General features: G+C 37.5%; 1 protein-coding gene across 8 annotated transcripts in view; it reads right to left on the minus strand.

Annotated features, from left to right (window-relative positions):
• Positions 1-27145, minus strand: part of LOC134211086 (sodium/potassium-transporting ATPase subunit beta-1-interacting protein) — a 162127-nt gene that overhangs the window by 43054 nt on the left and 91928 nt on the right. For all 8 annotated transcript variants that reach the window (XM_062687691.1, XM_062687692.1, XM_062687687.1 and 5 more), the window contains 3 exons: positions 24022-24102; positions 7469-7666; positions 7190-7250 (listed from right to left, as the gene is read on the minus strand). In XM_062687691.1, the coding sequence (XP_062543675.1) occupies positions 7190-7250; positions 7469-7666; positions 24022-24102 (340 nt within the window). The remainder of the gene's footprint in view (positions 1-7189; positions 7251-7468; positions 7667-24021; positions 24103-27145) is intronic.

A 27145-nucleotide genomic window follows, 5' to 3' on the forward strand; every position in this document is an offset into this window, starting at 1 on the left:
TACAGCGACCAAGGAACAACTTCTACCTTGTTGCCCTAGTAGCCATGCTGACGTGGACCGCAATTGCCTCCAACTCTCTGCATTGTGTATGAAAACGTGCTGCATAATCTCCCCCTGCCATTCAGGAATCTTGAAGAGTGCCATACGAAGTGGAACGGGATCTTACGGAGTAAGATTACTTAGTTCCATACTGCATTGAAACAGTTCCAGTTCCAATTATTGTTCATTCATATGAATTATGAATAAACTTTTATTGAGTAACATTTTTTTCATTGAAATGAAGTATAAACTTGAAATAATGACTGATTCGGGATACTGACTCATTCGGGGTAGTGTCCCATTAGGGGTAATGGCACTCGGGGTAGTGACTCATTCGGGGTTGTGGAGTTCGGGGTAGTGGCCTTCGGGGTAATTGCATTATGGGTAATGGAATTATGGGTAGTGTCGTAGAGTCTTTTCCAAATTATTAATTTGGGAATTATTTTTAGATTTTTTACGGGAATTATTTTGAAGTTGTCACGAGAAATTCTTAAGAAATTTCATGGAAAGCTTTTTCAAATTTTCAAGCTAAATTGTTTGGAATTTTCATGGAAAATTCTTCGAAATTTACAAATTAAAATGCTTCTTCGGAACGAAAAGCTCTTCGGAATTTCTGTTGAGTTTTCTTCAATATTCTCCGGAATTTCCACGGAAAACTCTGCAGAATTCTAATGTGAACCAAAAATTTTGGTAAACGAAAAATGATTCAAAATTTTCATAGGAAATTCTTTGAAATTTGCACGAATTTTTTGTTCTGAAATATCTATGAAACATTCTTCGGAATTTCCACGGGGGTTTCACTTAAACTCTACGGAATTTTTGTGTGCAATTTGAAATTGTCTACGGAAACTTCGGTATTTAAACCCAATAATTTTGGGAATTTCAAAGGATTTTTATAGTAATTTATTTATTTTTTCCACGGGTAATTCTTTATATGGGCTATAAAAAATTCTTTAGCGATTCCAGCAAAATTCATTAAATAGGACGAAGGGTCCTCCTTAGCCGTGCGGTAAGATGCGCGGCTACAAAGCAAGACCATGCTGAGGGTGGCTGGGTTCGATTCCCGGTGCCGGTCTAGACAATTTTCGGATTGGAAATTGTCTCGACTTCCTTGGGCATAAAAGTATCATCGTGTTAGCCTCATGATATACGAATGCAGAAATGGTATCTTGGCTTAGAAACCTCTCAGTTAATAACTGTGGAAGTGCTAATTGAACACTAAGCTGCGAGGCGGCAATGTCCCAGTGGGGGATGTAATGCCAATGAAGAAGAAGAAGGACGAAGGGTCGTTTGACCGAAAATCTTCCGATGGAAAGCCATTTGGCCGAATGACACGTTAAGCCAAAAGTCATCTGGCCGAAAATAATTCGGTCAAACCGAACGTTCGAGCGCAACGGTTATGAAATCGATCATTCGGCCGAAATGGTAGTTTGACCAAATAAGTTATCTGGCCAAAAATTACGTTTGGCTGAAATGGTTGTTTAACAGAAATGGCCAATTGACTGAAAATGTCAGTTGGCCGAACAGGTCATAGGCCGAACATTTACTGAACCGGTAACATAGTCAAAAATGTCGACCAGTTTGGAAAAATGTTATTTTTGGTCAATTGGCTTTTCTGTTTTCCATTTCGGCCGAAGGACCATTTTGGCAAACGGTGTTTTCGGTCAAATATTAACAAATGTGGAACTTTTCAAATGATCAGATATTTTTTTTTATTATATCAGATATAATGAACGATATTTTCGACCGTATGCCCATTTGGCCAGAATGTTTTTTTTTCAAACACCTTTCGGTCTTGTGGTCTCCTCCAAAGTGTCCCTTCCCGTTGTTTGGTCGAATCTCATTCGGCAGGAAGCCATATGTTCGAATTGAACGTTTGCCCGAAACGGTCATTAGGACGAAAATGATTTAACCAAAAATGTAGTTTGGCCGAAAGCGACATAGAGGAATATTTGCCCAAAGTGGTATTTTGGCCGAAAAAGTTATTTACCCTTACAGGTCATTTAGCTAAAATTCCGTTTAGTCTAAATGGTCGTTTTTCCCGAAAATGTCCTATTTGATAAACAAATTTTCGGTCAAGCGGCATTTTCGTCCAAATATTTTTTTTTCTGCTAAACATTTTTTTTCCACAAAACATTCAGTTCAGCCAAATGATACTTTCGGCTCATTGTAATCCATTTTGATCAAACGGTGTGTCTCCGTTCAAAAACTTTATAATAATTAGAAATTGTATGGATTTCAGCAAGAAATCCTTTGGATTTTTCATTGCAAGCTCGTCTTAGTTTTAACGCAGAGCTTTAAAAAAAATCTAACGGGAAATTGTATAGAATTTTTAAGGTAATCATTGATATTTTCACGAATAATTCTTTGTCGTGACAACGTGATAAGGTGATGATATTAATTGGGAAATTCTACGTCAGCAGAATTTACACACAAAATTCCTCCTTCAGCCCATATATCCAGCATCCCAGTGATTTCTCGTGGAAGTGCACAACTCGTCGGCTTCCCTCAAAGCGAGTATTAGGGGTGAACAGTGCATAATCAGTTGTAGGACATTTATGAACGAATATTACCATTACAATTCAAAATTAGTTATCCATAACTGACATCCATTGGAAAAAATGGGCCAAATCCCTTCATATTCACTCAAATTTAACGATTTGCGATTTTTCCACCTCACCCGTAAAATTGTCGTTACGTTAACATTAACATTAAGAAAAAGCAAACCACGGTGTCTCTATGAGGAGATATTATTTTTAAAAAATCAGTATCTCTGAAACACTCACCACGCGAAAGTATATGCTGTCCTCTTTCATATAGTGGGTAAACTAACATTTTTTAACATGTTTTCAATGCGTAAGAAAGTCATGAAAACCTTGTTGTTTTGAATAGGAGATCATTGTGAAATGTAGCTGGTTTTGTTAATTTTCTTCTACACGTTGAAATGGTTCGGTATTCTTGTTTAATTTGGTGAAAACATCGAAAAAGCTTAAGGGGTGCATTATGAACTGTTCTCCCCTACGTCAACTTTTTCCTACATTTGGACACTGCCGGACTCACAATTTTGAGGACGATGTTAGCACCAAACATCATCTGTTGTTTCATGGGGAAATGTACACCTAGGTTCCTTTTTACGCGGTTTGATTATGGTCGATTAGGACCTTCAACTGGTGATAAAACAATGCAATGAGATGAAAAAAATTAAGTAAAGAAAATTCTGATGGCATTTAAAAAAAAATTGAAAATTTTAAAAAATGCCGTAGACGTATGGAAACATTTTATAAGACCTCTTATTATCTCATTCAGATTACACACTCTTGTAATATTAAAGCATCTAGTTGCAAATTCATTCAATTAGATTGACAAAACTGTTTGGCAATAAAAATATAAAGTGGTTGTCGAGTCGATGAATTCAAGGATCAGCAACCCTACGATAATAATACAAATCACTCCTATAGCAGAAACAGTTTTTGCTTTATTTGATATAAAAACTAGAGCATCAAAAACATCAAGAATAAAAGCTATTACAGTAATTTGCTTGAGAAGGAACCGATAAAAAGTCATAGAAAATAAAATAATACATCTCTGTTCCAGAACAAGCATTCGATAAAAAAAAGATAATAAACTTCAATTTCCTGCGAAACACGTGTTCATATTAACCTACATTCACAAAACAAAAGGAATACTCCGTAGATCGTGACATCAGTTTTTAGGCTTCTATCGTACGAATTCCCGACTAAACCTCGTTAAACCGCTGCTACCTTCTGGAGCGCGCTGCTGGCGTGCTCGAATGACCATTATTCTAGTTTGTTCACCATTTTTGTGTGCTGAACATCACGTATAGGAAAGGCTCTTCAGTAGAGTAGACGAGTCTCCGTGTACTCCACAGGAAAGAAAATATAATCAACAAACAGCATCAGCCCTAGTTGAGTAAGTAAAGGTTGACACACGAGTTAGTGCACCGGCGATAGTAAGCAAGCGCCACCACTGCTCTAGAAGCCATTTCTCGTTTGTGGAACAATTAAAATCTCGCAACAATGGTAGGATATACCTTACAAAAAGATCCGCAACCATGGTCGATTGTGGTAGCAAGCTATAAGACAAAAGGTTATTCCACCTGATCCCGTGTAGCCGTTGTCAAAAAAAAAAACGTAATGCTGTGTTCGTTTATCCAAAAGAATCGTAGGGTAGCTACATGAAATATGAAAAATTCGGCCATTGCTTGTATAACTAAATATAACAATTCACTGTACAGAAATTAATTTGGTTTTACATTGAAGCAGAAAAACTTCAAAGAAAATTCTCAATATGGGATGCATTTACCCTAAGAGTGTAGGATACTGCTTTCATATGCCATTTACATTTATGAACCCTACACATCACACAGATCTGATTTACTCTGTCTACACATGGAATCATTCAGCACGAAAGCCGAAATCACATCTGCGATGCCCTGCTATGGGTTCTAAACCTGTGCTTGTTTGCAGATTTTGTGTCCATTATGGCACAGATTGTAAATAACTCGGCTTCATTTTTGATGCGGGATTTTTGTCACTATTCGTTCTTTTATGCCACCGTCGATAATGTTTCTTATCGCAGATCCAGTTGTATGGCCACCAGAACTGGCAGAACTGTTCCATTTAGCATCTTACGCTCCTATGTACTCTTTCATTGGTTCATTGTGCGTTTTTGCATGTTAACTTCTGAAAAATCATAAAGTGCCAATAGTTGGATTATTCTTTCAATATCAATTTGTTTAATGTTCTGCAATATCATATCATTTTTAATACATTAGCTCTTATATCAATCAAAGCAAGAAGTGTTTCTGTTTTGAGTATTTATATTACAGTAATATCCCGATTTTATCACCCCCTTGGTGAATTTTGGGGTGATAGAACAGGGTATGTGACAAAATCGGTAAAAAATATTTTAAATTTTTTATTCCATTTCACAAATATGAATCATTTTATGCCTTGGAAAGGCAAAATGCGTGAGCGGTACCAGTTTTTTCTTGTAGAAAATGCTTATAGAATCCTTCCCAGGTACTTAGAAGTTATTCATAATAAACTACTAGCGGTGAAAGTTATTTCATGGAAATCAACGTTCTTTGCAGTATTATTTACGAAAATAAAAAGAATGACTAAAATTTTCAAAAATTTTTGGGGTGACAAAATCGGGTCGTAAACGTGACAAAATCGGGACGTGACAAAATCGGGTCGAAAACGTGATAAAATCGGGGGTAGACAAAATCGAGGAGTGACAAAATCGGGACAATACTGTATTATCGTGTAGGCGTATTGCTGTTATTTTTGGAAATTACATATTTAAAAAAATCTTTTATTCTGATTTCTTTAATAGTAATTTCCTAATTTTCAATCTTTCAAATTTTTCAAATATATATGCTATAAGGAGTTTTAAATTTTAGACAAATACCAAAAATAAGCAACGCCATACTTAATCAGATAATTTAGAATTGAATTGCAATATGTCATGACCATTTAAACAGATTTCAGTTTGCCACATTGAAACATTATGTATGCGCAGGGAAACCAAGTCATCCAACCAACCAACAAGTGCTCCAAGCTTAGTGATTCCAGAGTAAATCAGCATTAGCTTTAATATCTTCTTGAGCTCGAACAGCACGATTCCGCGCTCGTTTTAACATCTGACTCAGCACCGGATTGCTCCAAATAGGAAGGTAGGACAGAGAAAGCAAAACACGACAGAGTGTTCTTTTTTTAAGGTCGAAGGTAAAAACGTGCTGTGGGATATTTAAGGGACGAGGTTTGCAAACTTCATGATTCACAGGTTGAAATATCTGCAGACCAGATTTGGGTACACGGAGTGCAATCGCTTTATGGTGGGGAAAGCTCTAGGGTATGCCCCTGAGAGCTATGTGGCCGTAATGGAATAATGAAATCGGTTGCTGCTCTGTGCAGCTCACCAGCAAAGTTTGGCTGGAAAATATTAATTTAATAAGACGCGAGAAAAAAATGTACTTCTAATTTGTTGATCGAATTAAGTATACTCTACCGGCGCTACTTTTACTGTGTTAAATGATTTTTGTGCAAATGAGTTTTTGAGTGAATTAAATAAACTATGAAGTGAAAGGTTAGGAAGGATTCAAGATACTGTTGAAAAGTTTGAAGTTGTTCCAGTTGTTTTTTGATTTTTTTTTTCTAGCGTTTTAGCTTGTTTGAAAATGGACCAGCTTGAAAATGACACACAGAGTGAGACGAAATAGCACTGTTGCATGAGAACTGAAATAAATTCGAATTGAATGAAATTCTTACGAAGTAGCATAATAAATAGAAAATGATCAAATCTCAGTGAATATAAGATCATTATAGCTAAGCTAAGAATAACTTAGAATGAGAGTTGATGTCTCCAATAGCCTTGGAACAACACATTTTCAACGCCATAGATTTACACAAAACCTTGTTCTGTTATAAAAAAATGTATAGCGCTCACTGATGTGTCAGAAGTTACAATAACCACTTAAAATATCTTTAAAACTCAGATAATATATGTATATTGCTGGCATTTTTAGATTAACTGATTAACTTTTACCACTCTCAGTTTTTTGTCATTGGCAGATTATTTTTGACAAATGGGACCATTTTGACACAATTGAATCTAAGTAACATCAAACTTTTCTAGCTGCATCTCGAAACAGACTTCCAGTATGATTTGGGAGGAAATAAGGGGACCATATTAAACCAAAAACTATGTTTCTATATTACCAGCTCCATTCTAGTGTAAAGTGTTAGAATTCCTATGAAATAAATCAACTGAAAAGAAACTTCCGCATGGATGAGGAGCATTATGAATGATGATTTTAAATTGCTAGTATTGTTCTGGATTAGACCCAAGCACCAGCTTAAGTGAAACCATGGAGGATAGAGGATACAAAAAAACTGGGGGTGAAAATGAGTTGCTATTTTTATTGTGACGAGGGAAATTCGCTGAATTAATAATGAATAGGAGTAAGCAGCGAATATCAAAAGGCAAAAACAAAGACAAACAGAGGGAGAGAATCGAATAAAGCGGATTTTGTTGTTCACCACCGCTTTTGTTTTTTGAACGACGCCAAAACACTGAGAGGGAAGGGTTGAACGTAGAAAATTGATTTCGAACTTTGCCTACTTACAGCTATCGTCTTCGTCCAGATAGGTATGCCCCAGACAAATGGCTCCGAAGAAACCCAGTAGCTGAAATGATAAGAAACACAAAGCGTGAAAGGTATAAAAACGTGGATGAGCAGTCGATTTTCCGCTGAGTAGGCAGACAATGTCAATCCTGGGAGAAGGAAAAGTTTTTCTTCCAATGCTGAAGCAATAGTACTCGAATGCGATTGGAAATGGAAACACAGGCTGATGTTGTCGGCAATAGGAAAACAGTGCTTTCAGAAGCTTTCAGAGATACTCACCGCCAGCGCACACTGCACTCCGGAGTGGATAATTTCTACTATGTGATAGTCCAGCAGACAGCCATCGACGTGCTCGGGCCTCACCGGCCGGTACGGGTCTTCCGAGGTGATGTTCATCGGATAGGTTGGCTTGCAACCATAGCCGTTCACTTCGAACCATGATACACTGCCGGTTCCTAAATTTAATAAATCACTATCCTGAAAATAAAAGAGAATAATAGGAAATGTGATACTTTTATTTATTCGAGCGCTAAACTTAAAATAGGTACATTATGCAAGGTGATACAGTAATGACAAGTACGATTTAGGGTCCGGAATAAGATATTCGTTGGGTGGAAATGATTCTCGCCTTCCTGGGCAAAGTGTGACACTGTACATTAGACCTATTAATGTTCAGTTCAATCAAAGTTAATTGCCGATTTCAGGGATTTCACCTGACTTGGACATTAATTTACAATGTTGTGAGAACTCATATGTGAATATGTACGTTATGTGGAAGATATTGATTTGGAAAATGTATTGGAGGTAACCACTTTCCCTTTGATGGGACTCGAGCCCATGACCCTACAGTACGCTAGACTGATGCTATAACCAACTAAGCTACGAAGGACCTCCGTCGGCCTTCGCAACCTAGCGGCTACTGAACGAGCTCGAGATTCCTAAATTGGACGCATAGTCAAATCACTCGCAATCCATTTCCCAAGCCTCTCAATATTAATATTTTTAAATAGTATCAAAAATTCAACCGGTCAGCTCAGAATTACAATTCTTATGCTAAAATAAGCCGTCAGAAAATTTTCCAGCAAATTTGGATGGTTTATAATAATAATATTCTTTTCTTCTTGTACATTCTAGTAATACAATTGCTAATGGCGATTTACCGTTACATTCTAAAAAAATCAGGAGCTGAACATTTGTCATAAATCTACAAGTAAGGATATCTTAAAACAAATTAATAGTACAAAGTAGGTATGGTTTTCGATGATATTTGATGTTTTACAACCAAGGACATTCAAATTTAATTCATTGCACTATATGTATGTATACTTTTTCCATGGAGTGAATGGTAGTAATAAGTGAAATCAAAGTTGCTTTGTTCAAACAACTTATTTGAAGAAATCCTAACCTGCAAATTTATAACAAATGCTGAGTTTCTGATTTTTTAGAATTAAACGGAAAAACGCACATTAGCAATTTGTTTATCTATATACATAAAAATGAATTTCTGTCTGTCTGTGCCTTATAGACTCGGAAACTACTGAACCGATCGACGTGAAAATTTGTATGTGGAGGTTTTTGGGGCCGGGGAAGGTTCTTAAGATGGTTCGAGACCCCTCCCCGCTTTGGAAAGGGGGGTTCCCATACAAATGAAACACCAATTTCTTCATAAATCGAGATCTAATCAGAAAATAAATCAATTTTAGGCGAAACGAAGTTCGTCGGGTCTGCTAGTGTCCAATAAAAAAGAGGAACATTATTATTATAAACTAGTTTATTTGTGGACGCAGTAGCGCCCGTGGCAAGTGTTTTTTGTTCAATCGAATTTTTCAACGTCTGTTGTCTGTGTTTTTTTTTATCAAATGCAGTGTGTGGTTGTCTAAGGATAATAATAAGGTAATATAAGTAATGATAAGTCATGATTCGTAATGAATTTATTACCTTTGTAGAACAGCGACTTTTACGAGAAACTGTGATTTCAGGCACTTAAAAGCTTGAAAATCACTTAAACAGGGTCAAAGCCTAAATGAAACGGGTCGTAATGTTCACAAGACTTGTAGAGCACACCAAAAGCTTCGTTGAGAGGTTGTTGCGATGATTTTCGGCGATTATATCCTTTGTCATATTTTTTTTTGAGACTTGAAAATATCCCAAAAACACAAAATCGACTTAAGCCACCTTGAAATTTCAACCAAATTTGCTGAAAATTTGACTGAAGGCTTATTTTAGCATTAGAATTGTGATTCTGAACTGACCGGTTGGATATTTGATACTTTTTAAAAACATCATTAGGTTTACTGTTACAGGTTGGAGTCGATTATCCGGAGTATCGATGTTATGTTCACTCCGGATAATCGAATCCTCCGGATAATCGAATCACCATAAAAAAAGATCAAATCTGCAATTACATAACAAAAAAACTCATGTTTTATTTTACTTGCAGTGCATTTGAATGCAACTTGTTGGTTAAGAATACGTGTCAAAAAATGACTGGACTATTTACATGCTTTTTGTACAAAAAATAGTATTGTGGCCATTATTTCTGAACCCAAAGTTTGATCTGGTCAATTTTCAACAGAAAGCAATGAAACTTTTGAGTCCATTGTCCGATCCATAAAACTTTTAATCACCGATTACTAGTCGCCTGGATTCTATCGTTGGGTTGCTGCAGGTAATGTTCCATTTACGTTTCCACACCAACGGCGATAGAGCGATCCAAAACCAGAGGAGCCAAAGTCTTAGCCCGCCAACGATACGCGGCTCTTGAGAAGGAAGTAAAACGCTCATGTCGACGGGACAAGCGAGCGTGGGCAGACTCTCTGGCCGATGAAGGAGAGAGAGCCGCCGCAACCGGGGACATTCGCCTCCTCTACGATATCTCACGACGCTTAAGCGGGGCTAAGATGAATGCAACGATGCCTGTGAAAGACGCGAATGATCAGTTATTGACCGACCCAACTGACCAGCTGCAACGCTGGTTCGAGCACTTCGAACAACTGCCAGCCAGGCCATCACCACCTCGGCATGATCTGCCTAGGATCCGACGTATAACACGCGTCAATACCGAAGCTCCATCACTGCTAGAGATTCAAACAGCCATCCAAAGCATGAAATCGAATAAAGCCCCAGGGGTCGACCGCATATCAGCCGAGATGCTCAAAGCTGACCCCATGACATCCGCTCAACTACTGCATCGTTTATTTCATAATATCTGGGACACCGCAACTTTCCCGGTCGACTGGATGCAAGGTATCTTAGTAAAGGTGCCCAAAAAGGATGACCTGACTGTATGCGATAACTGGCGAGGCATTATGTTGCTGTGTACCGTTCTCAAAGTTCTGGACAAAATTATCCTAGCCCGGATTCAGGAGAAGATCGATGCGACTCTCCAGCGGCAGCAAGCCGGATTCCGTGCCGGAAGATCCTGTGTGGACCATATTGTCACGCTCCGCATCATTCTGGAGCAGGTCAACGAATTCCAAGAGTCCCTTTACTTGGTATTCATTGACTACGAAAAAGCTTTCGACCGTCTCAATCACGAGAATATGTTGGGCGCCCTGAGACGCAAGGGAGTTCCTGAGAAAATCATCGGCCTCATCGAAGCACAGTACGAGGCCTTTTCGTGTAGAGTGCTGCACAATGGGGTCCTGTCCGACCCTATCCGGGTCGTAGCTGGTGTGAGGCAAGGATGTATCCTATCACCGTTACTGTTCCTCATCGTAATCGATGAGATTCTGGTAGATGCGATTGACCGTGAACCAAACCGCGGGCTGTTATGGCAGCCTATAACCATGGAGCACCTAAACGACTTCGAATTGGCTGATGACGTTGCACTCCTCGCGCAACGGCGCTCTGATATGCAGAGTAAGCTCAACGACCTTGCCGAGCGCTCCTCTTCGGCAGGTTTAGTCATCAACGTCAACAAAACCAAATCGTTGGATGTAAACACGGCGACTCCTTCCAGTTTCACAGTAGCCGGGCAACCAGTGGAGAATGTTGAAAGCTTCCAATATCTTGGTAGCCAAATGGCGTCAGACGGCGGTACCAAGATCGACATAGGCGCACGGATCAAGAAAGCAAGGGTTGCCTTTGCGAGTTTAAGAAATATCTGGAAAAACAGGCAGATAAGTGAACGCACCAAAATACGAATTTTCAACACTAACGTGAAATCTGTGCCGTTATACGCTAGCGAAACATGGTGTGTATCAGTGGAGAACACTCAACGGCTGCAGGTGTTCATTAACAGATGCCTGCGGTATATAATTCGGGCCTGGTGGCCTCACAACTGGATCTCAAACAATGAGCTCCATCGTCGTTGTCACCAGAGGCCGATAGCAACAGAAATTCGGGATCGGAAGTGGGGCTGGGTCGGCCACACTCTACGTAGGGGCGGAAACGAAATCTGTAAACAAGCATTAGACTGGAACCCAGCGGGACATCGCAGCAGAGGCAGGCCCAGAAGCTCATAGCGGCGAAGCCTCAATAAAGAAATAAAAGAAGTCGACCGAAATCTAACCTGGCAACAGGTTAAAGCGATAGCCGGGCAACGCTCAGGATGGAGATCTTTCAAGTCGGCCCTTTGCACCACCGGAGGTGTACATGATCCGTAAGTAAGTAAGTAAAACACCAACGGCGACAGAATCGCATTCGCCAAGCAGTAGAATCGCGTCACTTGTGTTCGGAGGAACCTTAATAGGATATCCCATTGAATGCAATCAGTTGGAAGCAAATCGGATAAGGATAAGTGCAAAAAAGGGGTAAGATTTTGCGCACTATAACACACGTCACTTCAATTTGCCGACCATAGCTATGGTAGACCGTCTAGACGGTAGGTATTTAATATTATGGTTCTATAAGGCCCACTTCTTGCCCGAGAAATACAAAAAGGGGTCTTGGAAATCAGAAAATTAAGCAACATAAAATTGAAAATGGTCGATTTTTGCGTTACGAAATTAATGGATTATAGCTTAAGGAGGATATTCTGCAAGAAAACCTCCAATTGGAAGAACATCGGTGCCGATGACGAATTTCGACTTGTTTTACACATGGTCCTCAATGGCAATTGTACTAGAACGAAGCGTTTTATCACAACGATCATTTATCTGCCAGCTTTTTCGCATTTGTATCAGTTGGCGAGCATTTTAAATGTCGTGTTATGGTTAAAAGGCCTTATGTTTCTCGTCTATTGTCGTTAATTATCAATTGAGAGTGAAATCTGTGATACTTGTTATGCACCTAGACACATCGTTCTATGGTGGGGATGTTACGTGTTCATCTGTCAAATGAGCGACTGCTTTGCCAGTTTTTGAACCACAATGGATTAATATAAATGGAAAATCCGAAGATTTTGTCTTAAATGCAACAGCTTAATTGAAAAACGATCAAGTAATTGCATGGAAGAAAGGGGAAAGCTCTTGAAGCGAGATGTTTGTGGACATGTTTTTGAGAAAATAATTGATTCATGTAACTGAGATTAAATATTTAGAACACCCCTACTTCAGTCCCTCCCATTCCAGCTGCCTTCATGTTTCTTCAAATAATCATATTTTGTATTAATGTAATAGTAATATATTCATTTGAATTCATGAATTTGATTTACAAGCCTAGCTTATAATCAAATTTCTATATACAAAATAACCCCTTTTTCAACCCCTTCCAAGCTCTAGATACGTCCCATATTGTAGAAAACATATTGTATAGTATAATATTGAAAAAAATAAAATTAAAATAGTTCGAAATAAAAAAAATACTCCGGATAATCGAGTCTAATATTCCAGATAATCGAGTCCGACCTGTGTATGTATATTAGAGTGAGTTTTCGCTCCTCTATGTTAAAACGATAGCATTTGGATATATAGGGCTTCCATTTTTCCCGGGAATCATCTTCCCGGGAAACGGGAAATTAAATAATAATTTCCCGGGATTTCCCGGGATCCCGGGATTTCCCGGGATCCCGGGAAAAAAAATACTCTCGAAACTAAACCAAAATCGTAGTTTCCTGTCTTTTATAAAATCGTAGTTTAAATTTTGTCGTGAAATATGGTTTTGAAAATATACATTCGACATCAGGGAGGCTTGTTATTTTGTCCTCAAATGATAAAAGAGTTGTTGAAAGCCTGAGAAAAATTTTGTTCAGTTCTGCTAAAAAACGTTCGCCATGTCATAAGTATCAGCATCTGCTCTGGATCAAGAGTAAGATCTGCAGTGTCCTTATGAGCTCCACTATGTGCTACGTCTCCATATTTTTTAAAAAACTTTTTCAGGTTGTATCCGCTTTTTTATATATAAAATATAAAATATTCCTAACATGAACTATTCTTATACTCGACGACTTTTTTTAGTGCATAGAATCTTCTGGTCAACTTTGAAGGATAAACCATTTTCATTCATTAACGTCCACTTGAACACGTTTTGTATTTAAAGCAGATGAAATATTTGAAATGAGAATTCTTCCATTCGAAATAAAAAAGAGCTGTCAGGCGAGTGCTTGATTGTCGTACATTAATAATCCTGACTATAACATTTTTTGCCTTTCTCGTACAACTAAGTTGTACCGAAAGGCTATCATTTCACTCCCAAAACGAACTTTTTATAGAAGCCTCTGAGACCCATAGTATTATATACCAATCGACTCAGCTCGGCGAGCTGAGCACATGTCTGTCTGTCCGTGTGTATGTATGGGTGTATGTGTGTGTGTATGTGTGTGCACAAAAGCTATAAAAAACATTAGACAACTTTTCGTATAGTAATCCTTAACCGATTTTCTCGCAACAAGTTTCATTCGACAGGGGACAAAGCCTTGTTGATCACTATTGATTTTTATAACGATCGGTCATTGCGTTTGAAAGTTATGAAGAAAATGGTACATCGGACCATATAATACTCCATATAAGGTTGGTGTCTCAACTAAATGCGAGAAAGGCACCACCAACGCTAGGTGGATTAATCGGGGGTTTTCAGTCAAACTTTGCTTGAAATGCCGAACAGCACCTAAAACGCATCAAATTGCAAAAGTTTTGCGAGTATTTGTTGTAAGACAGTTGTAATGATCGCATACTAAAGACATAAAATCTGTTTCTGTCTGTTTGAGAATTGAATCAAAAAGGATTGAAGGTCTTAAAAAACCTTTTACAATAATAGGACAAACTTGCCAAAGCGGTCACTGCTATTGCCTCGGTATTTGCGAACATTGATAGATCTGCTGTTTCACCACAGACACTAAATTTTCAATTCGACTTCCCAACGCTTACCGACGTTTGAACCTATTGAATAAACAAACGATAGATACAAACTGCCCTAGTAACATTTTGGTTTTATACTGGTTTTATCACACTCTTGTAGAGTAAATTATGGTCTTCAAGAGCGTTATAAAACTAAACATGTTACTTGGGTGGTTCTTTGTCTCGCATCTCTTCAACACGTGTTGGAATGCACCGTATGATTCTGTAACATTTTCAGTTGTAACTTAAACTTCTAAAACTTCAAAAGTGAAATAGTGAGATGATGCTAGTAAAAAAAATGTTATTGATACCCCAAAATCCGTTATCATTAAATTAAAAAAAAGACAATTATTACAAAATATTTTAGTATGTTGTTCATTTCCCGGGAAATTCGGGAAACTGATACATAAATCCCGGGAATCAGGAATCCCGAGAAATATGATTTCCCGGGAAATCGTTTCCGGGAATGGAAGCCCTAGATATAACATCAATATCAATAATGAGCATTTTTGTTTTTTTTTATAGCTTCGCTTACAAAAGTCAGATCGCTTCGCAACAACAACTGTCCTTTAGTTTAGGAAGTATTCTATGAAGCCATCGGGTCGATTACCTTTGAATAGTTAATAGGTCGCATCACGGAACAATATGTAAAAAAAGTGGCGATTTATGTAATAACTTCCATACAAACTTCAAACTGCACGTGCTCAGTCTAGTTACATCCAAATCAGCTAAAAATTTGGGAGCATTAATAAAACAGCAAATGTCATCGCTTAAGCATAGAGGAGCAAAAAAGTCGAAATTGGAATCACTCTAGTACATGTACAGACATAAAAAAAAACAATTATTTATAAAAAAGATACTGCTTATCATACAGCCGGGGTTCTACCGAAACACACCAAGCGCCAACGAAAAATTTCCTATTTTTCTGCCCAAGCTTTCGTGTAGTAGATTTAATTGATCACAAATCGTATCGGATATACCCCAGTCTCATAAGTGTGGATATACATTATTGATATCAAACCTATAGGAAGGCACTATTAGAAACCCAAAGAACTAAGTAGTTGCTTCGCATCTCATGCTTCATTACAGGTCATCCGTAACCAAAGGGCTGTTATTTCTTTTCAAAAGTTTCATGTCCTTTCTGATTCATAGAACCACGTTGGATACGACTTGTACAATTGTTCCACATCAGGTCATCAAAAATCCCTGGAGTGCTAAAGGTTCAAACGCTTAATCAAACAGTTATATTTTTAATTGGTGCGCCGTCAATAATAGCTCCACTCCAAGTTATCCTAATAGTTTAGATTTTCCATTACACGTCGATTTTCCAGTCCGTCACGGACTAAGCCAATACTGCAATACTTGGAATTCTTGGATGGCCTGAAACAAACAACAAGCTTCGCCAGTTCTATCGATGACAAACGACCTCCTTCAAATGGTTGCCTAGAAGGGATGCGTAGAACCACTGCGTCCATTGAGTTGAACTTTTTTGGTATACCCCTGATTACTCTTAACGCATCCTGTAGGTTGATCACCATTTGTCAAGTAAACAACCTAAGACGCGTCTTTTCCCAGTCTGGTATAATTGAGTTAATGAAACCCACTACCTTTCCAGGATTAGCAGTCCAAATATCGCCTGGTTGCATAAAGCCACTATTTAGAAATTTAGATCTACCCTTGTACAATGCATCACAACTACAAAGTAGATGTTCCGAGGTTTCACGTTCCATGTTACAGAAACGATAGATATCATTCTGAATCTGGCCAATATTTTTCAAGTGATATCTGCTCGGGCAGTGTCCGGTAATAGGCCAGTGAAGGTGCAAAGAGCTCTCTTGCTGAGCTCCAAGAGCTTTTCGGTTACTTTAACATCGGGAATTACAAATCTCTTTGATTGAGCACACTTTTCGGCAACCAACCAGTTGATTATCAACCTTTGTGCTCCCCAGGATTTCAATTCCATTTTTATAGTACAGTATGATATACCGCAGGAAGGTTCTGGGCCAATAAACTGTGTAATTGAACCTCGTTTCGCAAGCTCGTCTGTCTTTTCATTACCTTCAATGCCGCAGTGTGCTGGAACCAAGTACAGATTTACGGAGTTCTCTTGGCTCACTTTTCGCAATGAAAGAATGCAGTCCCAGACAGGTTTTGATGTACATTTAAAGCTACTCAATGCTTTGAGTGCCGCTTGACTATCTGTGTAGATACAAATATTTGCATATCTATATTTTCTCTCAACACAGATATTAGCACATTTCATTATAGCAAAAATCTCCGCTTGGAACACCTTTGGATAGTTTCCCATTGCCACTGAGATCGATATCCTAGGGCCGAAGATTTCTGCTCCCGTTTTTGTTCCTATTTTTGAACCATCTGTGTAGAATTTTATGGAACCGTCCCGAACAGTGGGACCTCCAACTTCCCAGTCCATACGTGATGGCTTACGTATGTTATAAGGAATGTCATAGTTCTCCACAGGTTTCATCCAGTCTCCACTCATATTCATCACTGGCCCATATTGAAAATTTTGTGAGATACTCAAGTGGCCCACTCAATCGCCTGACTTGAATAACTTCAATCGTTTAAGTTTTTGCATATTTTTTTCCTTTTCTAACTGCACGAATTCATACAATGGTACCTAGCAGATTTAGAATTGCATCTAAAGATTTTGAAGGAGTGCTACGCATCGCTCCCGTTATAGCAACCTTTGCAGTTTTGTCAGCTTCTTCTGTGCATTAGCCTCTTTTGCTTTTGGCCACCATACAAGAGCAGCATATGTCAGTTTTGGACGAGTAATGAAAGTATAGATCCACTTAATCATTTTTGGTCTTAAGCCCCATTTTCTTCCAAATGTTTTAGAGCATATCCAGAAGGCACTAGTTGCCTTTCCGATCGCATTCCAGTTCAATTTAGAATCCAGAATGACTCCCAGGTATTTGACCTGTTCACTAAGCTGAAGTTCTAGTCCTCCAAGCTTTAGAGCTTTTAGATCAAGTTTCCTTTTCCTAGTGAATGGTACAATTACAATTTTGACGGATTAATGTTAAGGCCTTCCTGAATACACCACGATTGGGTAAAATTTAGAACCCATTGCATTCTTTCAGAAATGATATTGTTGAATTTCTTCCTCACTATGATGACAATATCGTCAGCAAAGCCTACAACCTCGAAACCTTTTTCTTCTAAGCTTCTTAGAAGATAGTCTACAACTAAGGACCACATTAGTGGTGAGAGCACCCCTCCTTGAGGGCAACTTAACTAAACTTAACTAAAAAAAAATCTGCGTAAAACTGCAAGCCGTGTGCCACTCAAAGCGCACTAGGCTCGTCCTGGTGTCAGGTGGGACATTAAACAAATTTGACTTGACCGATTGAGCGTCTGTTCACCAAGGAGGTGCGGCTTCAACAGCGTCTGCTCTGGCTATATCTAAGACAAAACCCCCATCCCGGTGGATAGGGAACCTTGGGTCCATAATCTTATGAACCCGAAACATCAATTTACTTGAGAATCTTTCAAAAGAATATGCACTGATTTTACGGCAACGATTCACAGCGTGAAACAACGAACACGAATAGAAACAAGGAACGTTTTAGCCCTAGCCCACCAGGTTAAATTGGCTTAACTTTCCAATAAGGCTCGCCGCATGAAGATTTAGATTCTAGGACTAAGTGAAATCCGTAGGACAAACCAACTGTGTAGGACATCTCTGCGTAGCCTTCTACCTACCTTGCGTCGTGGCCTCCATATAGAAATAAAAGAAATCGGCCGAATTCCAATTCCGATTACAAACACGAATAAAGTTAAAATGGCCATTTAAAATCGAGTGTTCAGAACATGAGTCAAAACGGTACATACATTTGGTCTACTACTTCTCGATAATCTCCCTATCTCGATATCACTCTATCTCGATATATTATATTTTGTTAAGACAATTATTTTGAGCTTTTATATTTTGTTCAGCATTCTCTCTCCCTATGTCGATATATTCATATTTCTGGTCTACTAGAGCATCTTTGAACAATAACAAACACATCAAAAACAAGAGAAAATAAGCGCTTTTTTGACTGGATTGTGATATTGTACCATGCATAAAAAAAATCTACTCATCCGCTTATTTTTCGTCGCAACCAAAAATAAGCGCCAGATAATCGCCTAAGAAAAACATACCTGCAACAAAAAAGTTACTTTGATAATTTTGAAAATTTTACCGCTACGTCGTGGTTGTAGTGTACTGCGGATAAATTTTTCAGATCTGTGGAAGCCTTGAAAAATGATCACGAAAGATGTCATTTTGTTGCAAGGCATAATACTTTGTGCGTAAAATGAAATCGGAAATCATTTCATATCAATTCATTCGTAAGTCTGTTGTTGGATATAGAGTGGAAGGATATCTAATACGATTTGTGATTAGTTGGATCTGCTACACGAAAACATCTGCACAAAAAAAAGTTTTTTTTTCATTGGCGCTTGGTGTGATTTGGCCATTTGTTTTGTTGGTTTTCATAGCAACGAGCTTTTCCCGATCCAGTACCCATTTCAATTTTCCATTCCTCAAACTCGCCTTATTTCGATGGTCCCTTCAATAACGAGATGTGAAGAGCCGACTGTAAATCTTTCGTTACGCGTGTAGACCCTAAGGCCTGTACTCTTGGAAATTGGAGACCTGGAATGCAAGACATATTGAATACATGTCCAATTTGATAAATGAATCGCAATTGGAAATTTGCGCTGGGAGTTTGTACCATATCAAAAAAGCCGATAGATGTTAAACTTTGCGTTGAGATCTGAAAGCCCACACTCCACGAAATTCTTGGAAGACTGCAATGCATTAAAATAAATGCATATAGAGTAAGACGGTATAATGCGCCCCACTTTGATTTCTAGAAAACAATAATTACATAAGAGCCAAAATCAGTTGGTATCTATAAATATTTGTAAAACTATCATACTATGTGAATATGGAAGTATTTTTGTATTACATAATGAAAATAATAGCAAAATACAAAAAGTTACAGTTTTGATGTAACTTTCAATTGTTTGCTCAACATTATGGAGCTAGCTAGCATACTGTCCGCAAAACCTGCACTGGAACACTCAGTTGGGCAACAAAATAACTTTTCTCAGTGATTAATATGATAAAAAATTGCCTCCATTTTCAAAAATGTAACGTTTTTCCAGAATATGTTTTACTGGACAAAACGCCCCAGTGTAGGTAGGGCGATATGCCCTGACCAACTGGACACAAGCGCGGCGAGCTTGCGGCAGTTGCTTCCAAATTATATGGAAACTATTGAAATGTAATTCAAATCTGCTTAAATGGACTTATGTTGGTTTTTTAAAGTCAAGCACATTAGGACTTCTAACCTTTTTAATATGGGATTGATAAAATACTAATAAAGAGCTATGAAACGTATTTGGTTAAGGTGGGGCGTAATGCCCAGGCACTTTTTGAAATCCGTTTTTTCGCGACTTTTCAAAAAAGCTTTATTACGTGTTCTCTAGAATATTTTTATATGACTACTCACGGGCAACGCATTTGCGACTTCCTGGACTACCGAATAACACAAACTTTGCATAAATTGCGTTGAAAAGTTAAAAGTTATCAAGGAGTTGCCTTAGGGGGGGCATATTATACCGTCTTATACTCTTATACTCTAAATTTGAATTGTTGGGAATAAATGAATATCAAAAGAATTTATAATCTCTATATATAAAAATTAGTTTGCATTTCCATTGAGGCAATATAACTCACGAACGCATGGACCGATTTGCAAGATTTGTTCATAGGTAGATTCGCCTTGGGATCAGTTGTGTTTGTACATACTAAGAGTTGATCAATTTGACGAGAAAACGTTGGAAATTTTTTAAAATGCATCGGTTTCATGGTGAAAAAAGCCATCAAGCTTGAACTGAAATCGATCTAGACCCGGATAAAAAATACAAGTTGCAATAAAATATCATAAAAATACAATACATTTTTTGATGAGCATTGAATTCTATTGTTTTTATATCATATCAATTAAAGTGCATTAATCTTATTCCAATAGACGTACAATAAATATGATTGCCAGTAAAATGTCGGCAATAGAATTACAATAAATTCAATTGTAATGCCAAAAAATTGTAAAGAATATATCATTTTTTTTATTGTTAAGATACATAACAACCATATTTTCTAATCTAAAACTACTATTTACAATAGGCTTTATGGTGGAACGCAATAGTCTTTAATGTTATTCTATTGTGAGCCACAATAGAGTTTGATGTAATTACTATTCATTTCAGCCTACTGTCACAATTATTTCTATTGTAATTCTTTTACGATCTGTCATCAACTAAATGAAAATAAAACCCGAGCGACATCGGGCAGGATTGCCTAGTTTATTTATGAAGATATTATCGTGTCGAACAACTTATTTCTATGCACAATTTAATAAGACATAAAAAAATCGTGAGAAATGGACTTTATGTTCGGCAAATTTTCCGAATCTGAGCTCTGGTGGTGGATGGTTTTTCAGCCCATGAAAGGTTGGTGCATTTATATAAATCGTTTGTTAAAACCATAAAGCAGGCAATTTTAATGTGCTGCTTCAAATGAAAATTGTGAGCAGTATTTTGCCAACGAGTGCTTCAAATATTGCCCAAAAAAGTTTTCGTTAATTGTGTCACTATACTAATGAAAATTGGGAATTTAATATAAATGCTGAAATAATGGGATTGTTTTCCGTTCATCTAGTGTACGAAAATAAGTAAGTCCATTTAGAAAACTACTTAATTGGACAAAAGAAAAGAAAAATATCGCTGAATAACTAATTGATTGCGTGATTAGCTAACGTAACATCCAGGGTTAATATCACCTCCAGTTACCCTATGTGGATACACTATGACTTGCGATCATAGAACATACAGGCAATGGTTCACTGTATCCTCACATTACATCATTAAATTATTATAAGGTAGTGTTTTCCAAATATCATTACCATTATACAATAGTTCAGACAAAACTCATATTAAAGCATCCTATTCTAGCAATACAATATATTGCCATTATTGCTTAATTTGAGCATAGAAAACGTTGTTATAAAAAGGAAAGCCAAACATTGTATCTTTTCCGACACGACTCGCCTTTCTGGCCGAATGCCAGTGAAATTACTTTTTATCATCATTTGTATATTTTGGTTGGTTGTTATCCGGAGAATTGCAAAAGCATGTATTATGCCGCAGACTCATGTTCCAGTATAGTCATCTCGATTACAAAAAAGCAAATCACATATGTTGCATACTTTTCATATAACAGATACAGTATAGGCACGGTACCATCCATTCGGAAGTAGTGGGTTCGATGCCCGTCTGATAGAATTTCTTCAAGCATAGTGCTATTAGTCACTCGCTATTTAAAACACTGAGTTGAGTTGAGAGCCGGCAATAAATTCAAATGAGGTAAGCAATTATTTTATAAAAATGCCTAGAAGAAGAAGATTTGTTCCGCAGGATGAATTCGTTGATTCAAATCTAGTATGATGGTTTTCATTTCATAAGCAGATACCTACTAGGTACTGACTGCCATGCCATATAACAAGCTACATGCCATGCAGTCTAGGTCAGGCCATTCAACCTTTCTCTTTCATTGTCCATTTTTTATTTCGTAGTGGACATGTAGCACGTTGGTATCAGCAAGAAAACTTTCACAGCTTTCTGAGCCAGGTTCATAATTTTCACTAGTAATATAGCAAAATTAAATACGTGCCTCGATGGGACTTGTAGTTTGGCTACACTTCAGCATGTGTCGGCATCTTATTGTCACGATTTGACCTTATGATCCCTTAGGGGGATGAACATTTTGCTGAACAAAGACGTGAGTATTTTAGAAGTGGTGTGATCAATAGACTGCATTCGTCTTAGATTGTTTTTACTGAACTGTAATTGTTAATTTACAAATAATCCCATCAAATAACTTATTATTTTTTTTAAATTCGGAAATGTTGAGCCAAAAGTTAAGTTAAAATATATTTTTTTATCAATTACGATACCCTTTCGAAGTAATTCCTCATGGTTTCGACGAGCATCCTATACATAAAGTGTTGGCGTAATTAGAGCATGGAATCAAAATTACCAGTATATTAATGTAAATTAATACCAGTAATTAATAAACTAATTAATATTTTTTTTCAAAGAAATAATTGTCATTTTCGGCAAGCTCATTTTCTGATATATTAAATGTGTATCATTAGTGTGACACAAATACTGTAAAAATATAAGCAAACACATAATTATGATGAAAGATAGTTCAGTAATGCAAAACGGTGTCGAGAATATGGGATCAGCTATCAAAGTTCTTTACCATATATTCAAAACCTAAAATAAATTGTGCGGTTATATAATATCCACAATTCATGAACAAGATTATGATAACCAGCCTAGTCGAACGTTCTTGTCGCATATTTTTTTCATTTTCAGATTTCATTTAGTTCAGATTTAATTTGACATACCTTTAGATTAATGACATTATAATTCGGTGCATTGCGCTATAACGAAAAGGCGTGTCGTGTCGACAGCACAAAAATGATATACATTTCATTGGACTAGCAAGAAAAAATGAAACATTATTATGTTGATGTATATTCTGGGTTTTTCATTTCAAATAATAAACTCTGGATTTTTTTTAAATAAACAAACCAATAAACCTAGTTAAATAAGCTATTGTGAAGTTGATGTTTCGAGAACAATGGATATTATTCGCTATACAATGTTAGAGGTATCGATATAAAACTTGTTAGTTTTCTGTCAATGTTTTAGAGTGAAAATAGGGTCATTGTTCCGTTTTTTTTACCTTGAACTCCCATATCTCGCGCTTAGTTTCATAGGGGCGTAACTGTATTGATCGATTTCTTTTCGTCGATTTTTTCTTTTTATTATTGTAGCGAATTGCGCTAGTTTGTCGATGATTCAATGGTTTGGTGCGACAAAGGATGAATGTATCTTACACCAGAATATAGAAAGGGAAAGCACAGAGACTAAACACCACCATAATGAAGTAAAAACCAAGTAGACCAAGAACATTTGACTATCTCATGATGGTATTTTTTGCGTTCTTCATTCATGTAAGGTAGTGAAAAAACATCGAAATTAGTGCTTAACCATAATATAAAAATTGGAACAGTATACATATTTTCAACGTATAGAGTAGTCGCTTTTAATTAAATTTTTGTTGCGAGTCCAATCAAATGACGATCCTAGAAGGGAAATTTCTACACATCTCCGCTTTGCGAAAGAGCACTTCATGAGGAAATTGGCTAGACTAATGAAATGAGCTGAAGAAAATTGTTGCGAATAAAGAAGCGAGCTAATTGCCCAACTGTCGTCACATGGCCACTTCTCCACACACGAAGTCGCAAGACGCCAGCCAATATATATGTACAAAAGATAGGGTAACGAGATGACACTTTCGCTGTGTAGGGGGTTTATCAAGATTCGTTTACACAGATTAGCAATGCTGTCAATTAGATAAGTGCTGGTTTTCGCAGTTTGTGCTCTAGATGCGACTAATTGTGCATGATCCACGAAAGAGAACATAACGTGACATAGGGTACAACGAGATGATTGAATACTTACCCTATCTAAGACTCCTACATTTAAATAGAAACATATTAGAAATACGTTCCATCCTATCCACAAAAGATTCCATAGTGAGTACTGAAACGAGAAAAAGAGAGAAAAAAGTGTGGTAAGAAACTGATACATATTATTTCCGAAAATTTAAATAACTTATTTTAAAGTCAACTATCGAGCTTTTAGCTACTAGTAGAGTAGCTGTAGGCCCTCCTTAGCCGTGCGGTAAGACGCGCGACTACAAAGCAAGACCATGCTGAGGGTGGCCGGGTTCGATTCCCGGTGCCGGTCTAGGCAATTTTTGGTTTGGAAATTGTTTCGACTTCCCTGGGCATAAAAGTATCATCGTGTTAGCCTCATGATATACGAATGCAAAAATGGTAACCTGGCTTAGAAACCTCGCGGTTAATAACTGTGAAAGTGCTTAATGAACACTAAGCTGCGAGGCGGTTCTGTCCCAGTGTGGGGATGTAATGCCAATAAGAAGAAGAAGAAGAGTAGCTAGCCAACGGTTTCAGAAGACACATTATATTCAGAACATTACATTAAAAAAATTTCGGCTGCGCCGCTGAATCCAACTTATAGTAAATACACAGTACTTTTTTTATTCGAAACTCAAGGGACTAACTAGTAAGGCCCCCCAATAACAATCCGGAAACTCTTTGAGCAATTTTGGAAGGAGTAGGCCATTGATCGACTTTAACTAGGCCAATGTATTTATCTTTAGTTCTCCAGCATTGTGTTTAGTGGAATGCTGCATCTGCTTATAAGGTGAGTTAGCGCTGTCGGGTCGGTGTTGGTGGAAATACGTATCGTAAAGTTTAAGTCAAATTGTGGAATTAAATTAACAAATTTGAAAATTATAAATTCTTGCACTTAGAATCTTTAGGGCATAATTGTATTGATCGTTTTTTCATCGATTTTATTTTTCGTTAATACTCAACTGTTTCAGAAGTCAGAAGTTACAACCGTGATTGTTGCTTCTGATGCAAGATGCAATTATGTTTATCACAACAAACTTTTAAGAATGTGGGAAAACTACCGCAATTCCCTACATTTAAAAAAGCATCGACGAAGAAAAATCTATGAATGCAGTTACTTAAGGACAAGCATCCCGGGATCAAAAAAAAAATGCAGTCGCATTTTCAAGGGCACCCGATTCAAATCAGAAGCCACACACAACTGTCACTTTTATTATTCCATGCATGCGGCGACGCAGTAAAGCTGGAATAATAAAAATTAAAAGTTGTGCGTGGCTTTCGTTTTGAACCGGGTGACCTTGAAAATGCGAGTGCATTAAGTTTTGGATTTCGGGAGGCTTGTACTTAAATTAAGGCCCAAATTACCGTAATCCAGTCATTGACAAGAAAACCAGCCACGTGCTTATACCACCCCCAGGAAAAATCCGCCCACCGAGGAGAAAATGCATTCCCCAGCTGAATCGGGGAAGCATTCTCGTGTTAAAACTACATCAACACATAGTGGTGACTTCAATACATCCGTGGGATGCTTCATTTGGATGAATTTCGTAATATTATTTGAAAAAACTGCATTTTGCAGAAAATATTGCAAAGTTGAAAAAATATTTTTCCAGGAGGGGAAACCGTCGATTTACTCTCACGCTCTCTTATACTTTGCAGATACTCGAAAATCATCGTTCAGTGTTGCGTGTTGATTTGTTCTATATATTATGCTTGTTTTCTCGAATATTTACGTAAACATCAAGCAATAATCTGTGAAAATGTTGCTTTTCATGCTATATATTGACACTAAATATTGGATGTGAGCTAGAACTGTGAAAACGCAAGCATTCATAAGCAACGCAGGTTATTTATTTTTTCATAATTCAAGTGTTGATAATGTAGTGCTGCTAAAACGGCATCACTTTTCATGTACACAGAGAGAAGACCGATCATATGGTCATGTAAACAATCCATTGAATCTTGACGAACATTTGAGAAGGTAGTCAACTGCTTCGTGATTTTACATTCATGTAAAATGCATGTAGAAAATTGTGTAATTAGGAGAAGGATGCACATCAAATCAATCTCAGATGCATTTTTGAGGTTGTTTATGCATATCGCCATAATCTATGCGCTGTACAGGTATTGAAAAGGACGTTAATATTTTGTGGAAATATATAGAGTTTGATACCTTATGAAATGTTTGTGTACTTTGTTCAAAATCAGATCTGAGCGAATGAGTAGGCTCTCCGCAAAAAAAAGAAGCGAACAGCAAGAAAAAGAAGTCGATTTGCTGTATGACATTTGAACCTTAAGCAAAAAGTTTAAACCATTACTTATATTAATCTATTGGGTATAAATTTGATTCGCTTAACTTGACCTTCCTGAACTCACATGATATTAGGTATCGTATGCTGGCGCTGGCCCATGTTGTGTACAACAAACGTGCTTCTTCCGATTGTGTGGTGCTTCTTAAACTAATTCAGCTAGTTTGAAATAAAATATCAAAGCCCGCTTGATTTGATCTTGCCTTTATTTTGGATTGTCGTTGGGTTGGAGAATGTCGATGACATCAAAGGAATTAATGCCATTTAGTTTAAAGGCAACTGCAGCTTCTCAAAAAAAAAAAAATCAATATTAAAATGAAAAATAATCTCCCATACTTCAAAATCGAAAGAGAACGTATGATTTGATTCATTAGAAACATTATAATAAAACAGCTTTAATCTTGCACTAAATCGGTTGTCTGGATATTCGTGAACATTAAGAAATGATCCAATGCACTTAGTGTTTTACTCACTTGAAAGAATCTGAGTAAACGCGGAGATTCCTATTTATGGATTATATTTGAGCATCGCGGGACACAAAATCCGCCAAAATTTAAGTTGAATGAAATGTATAGAAGGCACGGCAAACGCTGGGTAAAGCATACCATTGGTACTTCGCGCACCTGAAGGAATAAAATAGACCCCATCTCGCGGTCCTTAGCCTCTTACCCAGCAACTCTTCCCGAGCAGCACACATGTTGCACAATAGTTACTGTTACCCCTATGCAACCGAATATAGTTACATTTAAGTTGCTGCAACCAAGTTGTTCTAGATTGTGCTGCTAGGGTTATCCCTACCTCCCCATGGTGCTGGTCGGGATACGAGCAACCTTAGGA

Source organism: Armigeres subalbatus, chromosome 2 (assembly GCF_024139115.2).
Source record: "Armigeres subalbatus isolate Guangzhou_Male chromosome 2, GZ_Asu_2, whole genome shotgun sequence".
Lineage (NCBI taxonomy): Eukaryota > Metazoa > Arthropoda > Insecta > Diptera > Culicidae > Armigeres > Armigeres subalbatus.